The sequence below is a fragment of the Raphanus sativus genome, chromosome 9 (genome assembly GCF_000801105.2).
Source record: "Raphanus sativus cultivar WK10039 chromosome 9, ASM80110v3, whole genome shotgun sequence".
NCBI lineage: Eukaryota > Viridiplantae > Streptophyta > Magnoliopsida > Brassicales > Brassicaceae > Raphanus > Raphanus sativus.
In genome coordinates this window covers 815,070-826,618 of record NC_079519.1, presented here as the reverse complement: position 1 = coordinate 826,618, position 11,549 = coordinate 815,070, and the positions used below count along the sequence as shown (strand labels likewise).

Below are 11,549 nucleotides of genomic sequence, written 5' to 3'. Positions count from 1 at the left end.
CCCGCCATTAATTACTCTATAGCCTATAGGCATTAATATGATTCATTGTTTTTTTTTGCCAAAATATAGTTCATTGCATAATCTCATTTCTATTTTTCTTGCTAATTTTTGTTGGTCATTTTTTTGCTAAATTTATAATTCCATTTCTATCAGGTAGAAGAACGTTATTACGAAAAAAATATCTCAGCAACATTTTAAGCCAGCTTATTTTTTTTTATTTTTCGTCAAACTGGTAGAACTTTATAAAAAATCAAAAATATATCAGAATACAATATTGGTTACTATCGTTGTAAAAATATTGATTCCTCTTAGCTAAAGAATGACCAACATTGTTGAAACATTTTTGAACTTGGTGACTTTGATGGAGTTAGACTTCAGAAGAAGTAACTCCTCCAAAAATAGGTGTATGCCATTTTTTATAGAGAGCACACGGTATTCTTTAGTAAAAGGCGAAAGAATAGTTCGCTTTGTGCTCACTACATGGCTCCATGGATTAAACAAGTGAAGCATCAGATGCTTTTTATACATGAAATCATTCGTTGTCTATGTTTGCTTGTATTCAATGTGGGACAGATTTAGTGGTATGTTTTAAATGTGATTGTACGAAGATGGTGAAATTGGTACTTGATTGGTATATATGGGTCGTTTGGGTAAATTCTCAACTAAATTAGCCCATTGGGCCCATACATTAAAGCTGCTTCTTACTCACAAACGCGGAAATAAATTGATTGCACACTATTCGTGATCCAGCATACGTTGTCTATGAACAAGCTAGAGAAGTCATCTATAAATCTATGTTCTATCTAAACAGTATTGAACCTTGAGGGTACTTTTGCATTAATGAAAGACATAATTATCGAAGTAAAAAAAATAACAGATTTCAGAACACAGTAACGTGCTGGTGTGACGAGTTCCACAGCTTAAATAGAGAGAAGAAAATTTGAAAACAAGAGATTGATCAGATCAAATAAAATTTGATTGGTCTACTTTGGGAACTTGAGAAGATTAGCATCATTTCCCAGATAGTGAAACGGAAACCTTTCATTACCATTATTATTGCCCATATCCTGGTCGTTATTACTCGAGTCACCAAAACATTTTGCTTGATGGTTCTGCATTTGCTGCTGCTGGTTCATGTTGGTCGTAGTGAGAAGCTTGTCCAGAAACGACCAGTCTCCACCATAGTTGTTGTTGTTGTTAGAAGTCAGCCTCAGTAGATTCTGTGAGCATTCAATGTCTGTTGTGTTGATTGCCAACACAAACGGTTGAGCTGCTGCTGCTGCTGCTGCCGAGTCAGGGCTAAAGAGCTGAGGGAGATGCATTGACCCGTGGCTTAAAGTGTTTGAAAACTCATGTAATGGCATTTGGATCTGTCTTTCGATGTGATGGTGATGATGATCCAGAGATAGTGGGATCAAAGAAGAATGATTGTTTGAATTGGATTCAGTTTGATGCTGATGATGATGGTGATCATGATCATTGTTGGTGCTTATGTATTGGTGATGATGATGGTCTTGATCTTGTTCTTGGTGAAATCCTCTGAAATGGTTCTTCTTCTTGAACACTCTGCAAACTACCCACCCATCTTCCTGCAAATTTATACATATATAGTTAGTCCACATTATGCAAGATATGATCTCTATATTTATAAAATGCAATATGATCTTTAAATCAGATTTTCATGTAAATACAGAGTTTGTTTCATATAGTATCGTACCTGGATCTCGTTTTCGTTATCATCTAGACGATACTCATGCATGATCCATTCTGTTTTTTGGCCATGAGGAGCACGACCAGTGTAGAAGACAAGAGTCTTACGAAGTCCAATCTTCTTGGAGCTGTTGAGGTGTATGGACTTGTCTCTACCAGTAGCCTTCCAGAATCCGGCTGCGGTGGCCCTGTTTGTTCGGGTCCCAGTTGGATATTTCTTGTCCTTGTGGCTAAAGAAGTACCACTCGTTTTGAGGACCCGACCCGATTCTGCATTTCTCTACATACATACAAAAAAATATTATTTATAATATAAAATGTAAGAAATATCAGAAAATAATTCAGTAATTTTATAAAAATATATAGATATATTAGGCGTACGACTACGGGTTTGTTATATGTCTGCAATGTGAAAAACCATTTGCTTATTTTGAGGGTATAGTACGTAATAATATTATGTCAATATTCATAGTCATATACTACAAGACATTACACTTTGTCATGTGTTACTAATCTGAACGACATGAGTGAACAGACAACTTTGTCTCTTTCTTGGTGTAACATATACACACACTCGTACAAGGCTTCGTGGATCCATAAAAACTGGAAATTAATTTATCATGATAGAAGTTGTAAGACATATATAAGTAGATACATGTTTCCACAGAGACGCAGACAAAACCCAAGACAATGTTACCCAATCAATGTATTTTTCCTTTGACATCTAACTTGTACTTTTCTGTAGAGACAACAACATAACTCCCCGTGTTTTATCTAACTTATATCTCTCGCTATAGAACTAATTAAAAATCTATGGATGACAAAAAATAAAAATAAAAATCTATGATGTTAATTGCGGTAGTTTATAGGAGTACTATATAACACTGAATCACTGATTAATAAATAATAATCATTCATTAAGTGTGTGGATTAGTTGGTGATACTTGTAGTTAATAAGGACTAACAGATTCAATTATATGTGAGTGGGTAATAAGTGTTGTTACCTTTAAGGTCCCAAGGTTCAAGCTTGTTGAGATCAACTTCTCTAATAACATCTAGGTCAATTGGTTCATAAGAAACTTTCTTCTTCAAGTAATAATATAGAAGCTCCTCCTCGGTTGGATGAAACCGAAAACCTGGAGGCACCGAGAGCTGTCCTCCTCCGGCCACCGTGGACGAAGAGCCTATCTCCATTTTTCTTCTTAAAGCAAATCAAGATGCTTCCCTTTTCTCCTTTTCCCTAATCAATAACACAAATCACCTCAAAGTAAGAAGAATTCAATGAACAAGAATGGGTTTTCGCGAGTGCAAGAATCCAAGAAATATTCAAGGCATGATTTTTTTTAGATCTAAGAAAAGAACCCTAGTTCTTCATGCATGCACATATTCATAAAGAACAAAAGACTTTTTCCACTGGGAGAAGCTGGATTTTCCTTACATAGATATTCATGAAAAGAACTTGAATATCCCCAAAGAAACATAAGTTTTTCAAAACCGAGCATGCTCTATTCTTAAAAAAGAGAGGTTTGATAAAAGACTTCATGTTCTTGAGTAATCAAAGAGAAAAAAAATGAAAATAGAGAGATGCTTGAAATACACATATATATACAAGTGTGGTGTGACTGAGTGAGTGCGGGTGTATATATATGTATATGCAAATGATGATGATGCCAACAATGAAAGAAATATGATGGAAGAGGAAAGAAAACGAACCTTGGAGGTCGGAAAGTATTGCTTCTGTTAGAGGCAAGAGGTAGAAGACAACGAAAGAGAGAAGGCAAAGAAGCAAGCAAAATGAACTTCTACAAAACTGAAGATATCTTAGCTTAAAGGGCACGATGTTTAGGGTTTCTATCTCTCTCTCTCTCTTTGTTCTTCTTTGAGATAGAAAGAGATGAGGGAGAGACTCGGCTTTCTATGGATTAGTGCCACTATTGTTTTGTATTCAATTTAATATACCAAAGCTGGTCACAGAAATATATGAGAAATAGTTTATTGTATCCGCAATTCCTATTATAACTTTCTTGTTGATTTAAAACTATACATCTTTATGCACAACTAAAATAGTTAATTCTTATAAATCTTATGAGCAAATAATCTCACAAACTCATCATACATATCATATTAATTGTTTATGTGTTATATGTAAATTATTCAATTTTCTCATCTTGCTTCTTAGTTAACTTTACCATTTTATAATATACATATGATGTTAACCAATAGTCATATTTTTCTTTAAAATTATGTTTCATCTTCCAATTTTTTATAAGAAAATAAAATAGAATCAGTATTGTATCTACTCTTACAAATATTTTTTATTCAATTGCAAATTTTACTAACCGGATTTATAAGTATACAAAATATAAATGAGGAATGTGTGTATGTGTAATATACTAATACAATGTAGCACCCTTTTGTGTGTGGCGTCAATATGATTATAAATTCACCAAGGTTTACAGCTGTTCTTTATTAAGTCTGACTAATTTGCTTTGAAAACAAGTAGGAATCGTTTAATAAATACCGAATACTATAAAATAGAAGATCTGGTTTATGTATCCCAAGGAAAAAACAAAACAAGAATTGAAGCTTCTATACCCTCGAATTGCAGTCAAATGTTGGGAAGAAAAATGATGTATCGTACCTTGAACTATGCTCCTATTAACCTTTTTTATTGCATCAATTTCAGTGCAGTTCATTGAAATTTTAGTACTGTAGTAGTATAAAGATTTCGTTTAAGCAAGTCCTAATGCTATTTGTATTATACAATACAGCTGACATAGACGTTAGCTCGAATTTGTTTTCTCATTTACCAAATTAATTAGTTAGAGTGAAAGCTTCACTACGTATAATATGGTCCATTCCCATTCATGTTTTAGTTATTTCTTAGCATTTTTATTACACAAGTCTCTTATATTGGAATAAAGTAATTAACCCATAATATTGTATATTTATATATACACATAAGCTTATAATGTTCTATAAATAGAAGCATTCGCTTTTTATTTGTCAGACCCCCACATATCCATCAAATAATATCAAAATAACATGGTGTACACATGTGTGATAAAAAGGGTATGGCCCTTATGGGAGAGGTTGTAAATCATGGCATGGATACGGTTTCCTGACAGGCCCGTCCTTGCTATAAAGCAAGTAAAGCATTAGCTTTAGGCCACAGGATATATAGCCAATTTTAGGGCCACAGTTCATAGATTATTAGTTTGGTCCAGTGGTTAATTAGTTTGACTAGAGTTAGTCTTCCACATTACCACTCTTCGATTCTCTTCATTTGACACCAACGTATTTTTAATTTTGCCATACTCAATGATTTTTATGCATTTATGCCATACAAAATGTGCCTCTTACAGCAAACTCATAATAAACGTATTGATTATGTGTCACTATATATTATTGGTATTTGTATAAAAGGCCACAATGTTTATTGGTATTTGTATAAAAGGCCACAATGTTTTAATAATGCTTTAGGCCACCTTAATTTATGGGACGGCACTGTTTCCTGATATATAGTTTTTTTGAATTTATGAAAGCATCCATGTTTCACATAGGTAGCGGATGATAATAGTCTAAATCAAACAAATTCATTTTAAAAGCAAGAGAGAGTGCGATAAAAAGAAAGCCGCCGCGTTAGGGTTTTCCTTGGCCGGTGATTCGTCGCCGTGTCTATGGGATGACCCGTTTTCTTGTTTCTTTTCTTCTGTTTTGTCTGTGTTTTCTCTGGCTTGTATTTCTGGTGATAGTTGTTGGCGACTGCGCGAAGAGAGGTTTAAATCTGGTCAGAAGCTTCGAGCAGATTGAAGCAGAGAGTCTCAAATCGGACTTCACAAGCGTCGATCTCGTCAGATCTACGGTTTGTGGAGGTAGATTTATGGTTACCGGCTGTTTTTAGAGCGTGTCTTGTTGGTTCGTTTGGCCTTGCTGTGGTTCTAAAGCGCATAATCGGCGCGGGGTGTACTCGTTCAGAGGTCAATGGCAAGTTCTTAGTTGGATCTGGAGGGAGTGAGTGGAGAGGAAGCGTGTTGAAGACATGTGTAACCTTTCCCCAAAGTTCAATGGCGGGTTTATTTGGCTTTGGAGGGGGTGGTGGGGCTCAGGCGCAAATAAGATGCAATCGACAGCTACGGTTATCCTGATCTATCTTGCCGGTTTCGTTTCTCTCTCTGGTTGGGTTTGAGTCTTGTCTAAGATAATTAGTTGTTGGTCTTGTTTTTGTTTGTGAAATCTTTGTTTATTAGTTTAAGTAGTTCTTATGTGGTTTTGTTTCCGGGATTGCATCTGTGCAATCGCCGGCTTATGGCTCCGAGATTTATCTCTTTAAATCGTCGGCTCTAGAAGTGGTGATAGTTGTTGTAACATGCCGTTTGGCGTTCAAAGTTTGAAATCAATGAAACAACAGATGACAAAAAAAAGAAAGCATCCATGTTTTTGTGACAGAAAAAAAGAGAGAGCATCCATGTTTCTAAAAGAAGTCAACATACAACAAACAAGTATGTAGACTTTAGGTTTACAAAAAAAAAAAAAAAGTATGTAGACTTTGGGTCTTTGACAAAAAGAAAAAAAAATAATTCGAATACAAAAAGAAGATAACAGAGGAAACCGCACGTAGGAGAGTGAGTGGCACATGCGGCAGAAGAAGCAAACTCCTGAAAGGCCGTGGAGAGAAGCACGTGATTGTCCAACACCAAATCCACAATTCAAGGTTCCTCGTTTGACCTAACCCTCTCTCATCTCGAGATTCGAGCCAAAATTGATCCTTTTCTTCTTCTTTTTCTTATTATGAAAATTACAAAATAATATAATCGTAACTGTAATTTCTTAAATTCCAGTATAACATACATGAAAAACGTAAAAAAACATTGGATTCTCACGGTAAATCATATCTTTGTAACAGTTTATGAAACTTACAAGTTTTTTTCGTTAGCCCAATAAGAATTTTATTAAAATTGATCTTATTGAGATGTGCCGTTGCCTTCACGAAGACGTCATGCATTAAACCCTTATTAATGAAGGGGTTTAATCATATAGATAGATGCGGACATGTTCTGAAACTTATATTGATATTTTATAATCCCCATTATGGTCAAGTGTTCCGTATTTGTTATACGCTCCTATTAACTAGTAAGCTTAGTATCAACATGTATCTATTATGTGTGTGTTGTACTTGTTCACAACTACGATTCAGGTGGATTACTGGATCAGCTGGTTATATATTGTAGTTTATAACAAGGAGGGATTTGATAATTACCATATTTCCGGAAATCAAATACATTACAAAAAACTTATACTAGGAAAACAATACAAAAATTGCATACAAATTAAACGAAAGAGTAGTTGCAAGTTGCAACTTGCAACATAAGGGACGTCATACAAGTGTTGTTAATTATTGGTGGCTTGATAACTGACGATGAGCAGAAGATGGCGGCAACCAAAATTAAGCAACACGGAGCGTTTTGTCTGGAGTGGATATTAAATGGGCTTATAAAATCATATAAAGCCCAGCGCCGAAGAAGCCTCCACTCCAACAGCGTTTCTCGCATTGGGCTCGTGTTATTAATCTATTTTACACTTTGCACTTTCTTAATCATCCAATCATCATCATTAAACCCAACTTTTGACAACGAGTGGTTTCATTACAGCTTGCAATAAATAATTTAAAAAGTCTCATCATTGTCTCTGCGGTCGCGTGATAATTTTCCTTTTCGACGACGGCCCCGTGGTGATTCAATTCCGCCCGCGCCTTGCAAATTCAGCACCGCGATTTTGTCTTTTGAAAATCAATTAAAAAAAAGGATTTGATCGTCGTAGTGCAAAAAGGGTAAGCTTTTCGATTCGTTTTCTCCGTGTAATTTAGGTCAATTCCGTCGGTTGTCCGGCGAGAAATCTTCCCGATCGTCGTTGTTTATGAATTTCCGGATCATGGGTATTTCGAGATTTTGGTCAAAGTTGTCTGATTCCTTGTTCAATTAATTGCGTCACGCCTGATTTTTTAGTTTTAATTCTCGGAGAAAAAAGTTTTGTGGTTAAAAGCTCTTTCTTACACGGTTTATGTATGGTCGGGTAATAATAGTGTTGAGATGATTCCTGTTTAATTGTAATAGATTATCTTCGTTTCATAAGAATTGTCTTTCCTTTTAGAAGCTTAGTTTAATTTGTTTCTTTTGAGCTTACCTGTGATTCTCTTTATACTGTTTTTTTTTTGTTTTAATGCTATAGTTTAAATTGGGTAGGGAACTTGTTTTTATTTGGAAGGTCAAAATGGGGTCTTCTTCTGATGCATGGATGAGAGAGTACAATGAGGCTTTAAAGCTCTCTGAGGATATCAATGGCATGATGTCTGAAAGGAACTCGTCTGGTGTAACGGGGCCTGATGCTCAGCGTCGTGCTTCTGCTATTCGAAGAAAGATCACCATTTTGGGGACTCGATTAGACACTCTTCAATCCCTTCTTGTTGGGAAGCAACATGTGTAAGCCTGTTTTTTTTTTCAATATGGGGGTTCTTGCAATAACAGTCAAGTCACTAAATTAGACTACATTTAGTGTTTCATGTTTTGTCTGGTCCTAACAAGTAAAGTTATGTAATTAATTACCCACAGGTCAGAGAAGGAGGTGAATCGTCGCAAGGATATGGTTGGGAACTTGAGATCAAAGGCGAACCAGGTGGCGTCTGCTTTGAACATGTCAAACTTTGCGAATAGAGACAGCTTGCTTGGGCCAGATACAAAGCCTGATGATGCAATGAACAGAGTCTCTGGCATGGACAACCAAGGCATTGTTGGATTTCAAAGACAAGTTATGAGAGGTAGTAATTAAGCTGCCCTTTGTTAGTTAAGACCATAGTAATAATTATTTGGCTTCCTGTATTTAATTTTTTGCTCTTTGATTGATTTCCATGAGAGTATAGAACAAGACGAAGGGCTGGAGAAGTTGGAGGAAACAGTGATGAGTACCAAACACATTGCTCTCGCTGTCAATGAAGAGCTCACTCTGCAGACAAGGCTTATTGTATGTTTTCATCTGTTGTTTTTTGCTTAAATGAATTTTCTTGTTCTAATAATAAAAAATCTGGCTTTCCTCTGCATGCAGGAAGACTTGGACTACCACGTGGATGTTACTGACTCCCGCTTACGGGTAAAATATATTCACTGATCTTTAGTTCTTCCATTGATTAAAAAAGAGACTTGAACTTGTCATGTAGTTGCTCAAACTAATCTTAAAAAAGCAAGACCACTTTATTATATAGTTCAATGTGTTAAGTAACATTTTGAATTAGAGATTGATTCACATCTCCGTTTGGATTTGATGTGGGTGTGTGTTTTTGCATTTAAATGATGATGACAGCGGGTGCAGAAGAGCCTAGCGGTGATGAACAAGAATATGAAAGGAGGTTGCTCGTGCATGTCAATGCTATTGTCAGTGCTTGGAATCGTTGGTCTTGCTCTTGTCATTTGGCTGCTGGTTAAGTACCTCTAAATCTGATCCCCCACCACCACCAATATGACAATGAATGAATTTGATATATATAAGCAATGAAAAAATGTGTACCTCTTCTCCTTCTTTCTGCCTCTCCTCTATGCGAGAGTGGTTGTTATTATCAATATATTTGTATTGTTTCCTCTTTTGTGCCTTCTCTCTCATTACTGTAAGAAGAATGTCGCTGCGTGTGCAAGAAACAAGTCACTTATTCAATCTGTATTTCCCTTGGTCGTGTATATGTTCACGAATTTGTATAATCATATTAATAATTGTCACAATACAGGAAGCCAAATAATACTGATTGAATTAGAGGCCCATATACATATTGAAAAAGCCCAATAGATAAACAACATTTTTAGTATTAAGATGAAGCCCAACTAACTATTTGATTGATGTGATGGTGGGATGCTCGCTCACTGTTTGTAGAAAATTCAAAATTCAATTTAGTATTACTATTTAATCTGACACATGGATTAAGGCAAAAGACCTTTAATAAATAAGGTGAGAGCCCAACGGCCACTCACTCAGTCACTCACTCAAAGGAAGGTTTGAGCAGAAACGTAAGAGAACCCTAGGAAGATGGTGGAATCGGAGTATGAACAGATTCGATTGAAAAGATTGGAAGAGAACAAGAAGAGGATGATTGAGCTTAATCTCAACAAGCTCTCTCAATCTCTCCGCGTCGTCTCTTCTCCTTCTCCCAAGCCTTCTCCTGTATATAAACCTAATAACCTCTCTTCTCATTTCTTCATTTCTATTTTGTTTTTTGGATTTAAATCATTTTAAAAAAATGCAGGCTAAACCAAGGACGCCGCGTACTCCGGTGAACTCGTCGGAGGTCAGGAGATCAAGCCGCGCCAAGAATCCTCCTCCCAGCTACAGAGAGGTACTTTTTAGTTGGAGATATTTAATATCTTATCACTCTTCCATGAATGAACCTCACCACCCTAGATATGAGTTATATACTGTCTCTCTCTCTCTCTCTCTCTTTTGGATTAAATTAAAATCTATAAGTATTCTTTAATTAATCAGACTTTATATTGATTGTGCAGTTTGGGATAGAACCTTTGGAAAAGCCAAGAAGGTTTGACCCTGTTCTCACACTCTCTACATCAAAACCTCCAAAACTATTTCAGTTGTGATTTTTATCAGTTAGTATATTTGTGTGTGTGTTGGGGTTAGCAGGAGCTATCAAAGACGGGATTTGCTGAACCGGGTTTATGCCTCTGACGACGCTAGAGTCTATGCAATCCACAGGGCTGAGGACCTTCAGTCCAGCTTAGATCCTCAGTTCCCTAGCTTTATTAAACCTATGCTCCAGTCCCACGTTACTGGAGGGTTTTGGCTGGTAATATAGAAAAACTTGACTGCATAGTAAACTATGTCTGAAAACATTAAAGCTTAGTAAGTAAAACTGTCACTATTTACATATATGTTTGGTGTTTTCTGTTCGCAAACAGGGCTTGCCGCGTCATTTTTGCCATACACATATGCCACAGCAGGTTGAGATGATCACACTAGTTGATGAAAACGATGATGAATCTGTGACCAAATACCTTGCTGATAAGAATGGTCTTAGCGGAGGCTGGAGAGGTTTCGCTATCGATCATCAGCTTGTCGATGGAGATGCTGTTGTCTTTCACCTCATCAACCGAACAACCTTCAAGGTACAAATAAAATTCACTTGGGACATCTTTGATTTGTTGAAAGTAGAGAGTTAAAGAGGGTAGAATGTTGTTATAAATAAGACTTTTTAACATGTATGTTGAAACTTATTATGGCTTGTTCAGGTGTATATCATTAGGGTATATGATGACACAAACAACGGTTCAGATGGGAGTAATGATAAAGCGCTTGTCATTAAATCAATCAAGAATCAAGCGGAGAATGTTTCAGAAGCTCCTCCGTTATCAAACAGTGGTAAAAGAAAACGAAGAGGTAATGATAGTGTTTCACAAGCTCCATCTCTTGTTGTTATGTCTTCATGACTTCATTAAAAAATTCTAATTTTTAAACTTGTTGATTTGATGGGTGCAGGGAGGAAGTAAAAGCAGAGTTTGAAGCTTGGACTAGGACTTCAACGGAAGGATGCAGTAGTTTAAATTAAATAGCCTAATCAAAACATTTTTTTTCTGTGGTTTCTCGGATGAGGTGTGTAGTGTATGTGATGATTGTTATGCTAATATTTTGGTAGCTACGTTGATTTTCTATGAAAATCCAACATATGTAGCGCTACTCTTGAGCTCTGGCATTAAATCGTATTTTTCTTTTCTTTCTGCCGTAATTTGTTGCATACTACTGTTTTGAAGTTATTCAAAATGAATGTACTTCAAAGATTTGGATGCACTTCAT

The 11,549-nt window shown here is 36.1% G+C and overlaps 3 protein-coding genes and 1 non-coding gene across 5 annotated transcripts; 2 read left to right on the top strand and 2 right to left on the bottom strand.

Annotated features, from left to right (window-relative positions):
• Positions 1-369: 369 nt before the first annotated feature.
• LOC130500590 (U5 spliceosomal RNA) lies at positions 370-486 on the bottom strand. The gene has a single exon (XR_008939207.1). It is a non-coding gene; the product is annotated as a U5 spliceosomal RNA (small nuclear RNA).
• Positions 487-892: 406 nt separating this feature from the next.
• Positions 893-2,943, bottom strand: LOC108826785 (protein SOMBRERO). The gene is made up of 3 exons (XM_018600143.2): positions 2,714-2,943; positions 1,718-1,989; positions 893-1,589 (listed from the first exon to the last, which is right to left on the bottom strand). Exons 1-3 carry the CDS (start codon positions 2,901-2,903, stop codon positions 984-986), a joined length of 1,068 nt encoding a protein of 355 aa, XP_018455645.1. The 5' UTR covers positions 2,904-2,943; the 3' UTR covers positions 893-983.
• A 4,415-nt stretch (positions 2,944-7,358) lies between these two features.
• On the top strand, positions 7,359-9,433 carry LOC108823415 (syntaxin-52). 2 transcript variants are annotated; one of them, XM_018596611.2, is made up of 6 exons: positions 7,359-7,539; positions 7,974-8,188; positions 8,318-8,523; positions 8,626-8,726; positions 8,808-8,852; positions 9,063-9,433. In XM_018596611.2, exons 2-6 carry the CDS (start codon positions 7,980-7,982, stop codon positions 9,192-9,194), a joined length of 693 nt encoding a protein of 230 aa, XP_018452113.1. In that variant the 5' UTR covers positions 7,359-7,539; positions 7,974-7,979; the 3' UTR covers positions 9,195-9,433. The 2 variants fall into 2 exon arrangements, with proteins under 2 accessions (XP_018452113.1, XP_018452114.1); XM_018596612.2 differs by having other exon boundaries at positions 7,385-7,539; positions 7,952-8,188.
• Positions 9,434-9,665: 232 nt separating this feature from the next.
• Positions 9,666-11,473, top strand: LOC108825754 (B3 domain-containing protein At3g19184). Its single transcript, XM_018599107.2, has 7 exons — positions 9,666-9,911; positions 9,994-10,083; positions 10,250-10,281; positions 10,383-10,545; positions 10,658-10,864; positions 10,988-11,135; positions 11,235-11,473. The coding sequence occupies exons 1-7, from the start codon at positions 9,777-9,779 to the stop codon at positions 11,243-11,245; spliced, it is 786 nt and encodes a 261-aa protein (XP_018454609.1). The 5' UTR covers positions 9,666-9,776; the 3' UTR covers positions 11,246-11,473.
• The last annotated feature ends 76 nt before the right edge of the window (positions 11,474-11,549 follow it).

What these genes read in the sequence shown, in the direction of transcription:
- LOC108823415 (XM_018596611.2), top strand. Translation starts at nt 7,980, where the DNA reads ATGGGGTCTTCTTCTGATGCATGGATGAGAGAGTACAATGAGGCTTTA. An exon ending in TCAAAGACAAGTTATGAGAG is followed by an intron (nt 8,524 to 8,625) that starts GTAGTAATTAAG and finishes ATGAGAGTATAG; the next exon opens with AACAAGACGAAGGGCTGGAG. An exon ending in CTCTGCAGACAAGGCTTATT is followed by an intron (nt 8,727 to 8,807) that starts GTATGTTTTCAT and finishes CTCTGCATGCAG; the next exon opens with GAAGACTTGGACTACCACGT.
- LOC108825754 (XM_018599107.2), top strand. Translation starts at nt 9,777, where the DNA reads ATGGTGGAATCGGAGTATGAACAGATTCGATTGAAAAGATTGGAAGAG. An exon ending in CTCCTCCCAGCTACAGAGAG is followed by an intron (nt 10,084 to 10,249) that starts GTACTTTTTAGT and finishes TTGATTGTGCAG; the next exon opens with TTTGGGATAGAACCTTTGGA. An exon ending in TTACTGGAGGGTTTTGGCTG is followed by an intron (nt 10,546 to 10,657) that starts GTAATATAGAAA and finishes GTTCGCAAACAG; the next exon opens with GGCTTGCCGCGTCATTTTTG.
- LOC108826785 (XM_018600143.2), bottom strand. Translation starts at nt 2,903, where the DNA reads ATGGAGATAGGCTCTTCGTCCACGGTGGCCGGAGGAGGACAGCTCTCG. An exon ending in TGAACCTTGGGACCTTAAAG is followed by an intron (nt 1,990 to 2,713) that starts GTAACAACACTT and finishes GTATGTATGTAG; the next exon opens with AGAAATGCAGAATCGGGTCG. An exon ending in ATAACGAAAACGAGATCCAG is followed by an intron (nt 1,590 to 1,717) that starts GTACGATACTAT and finishes ATAAATTTGCAG; the next exon opens with GAAGATGGGTGGGTAGTTTG.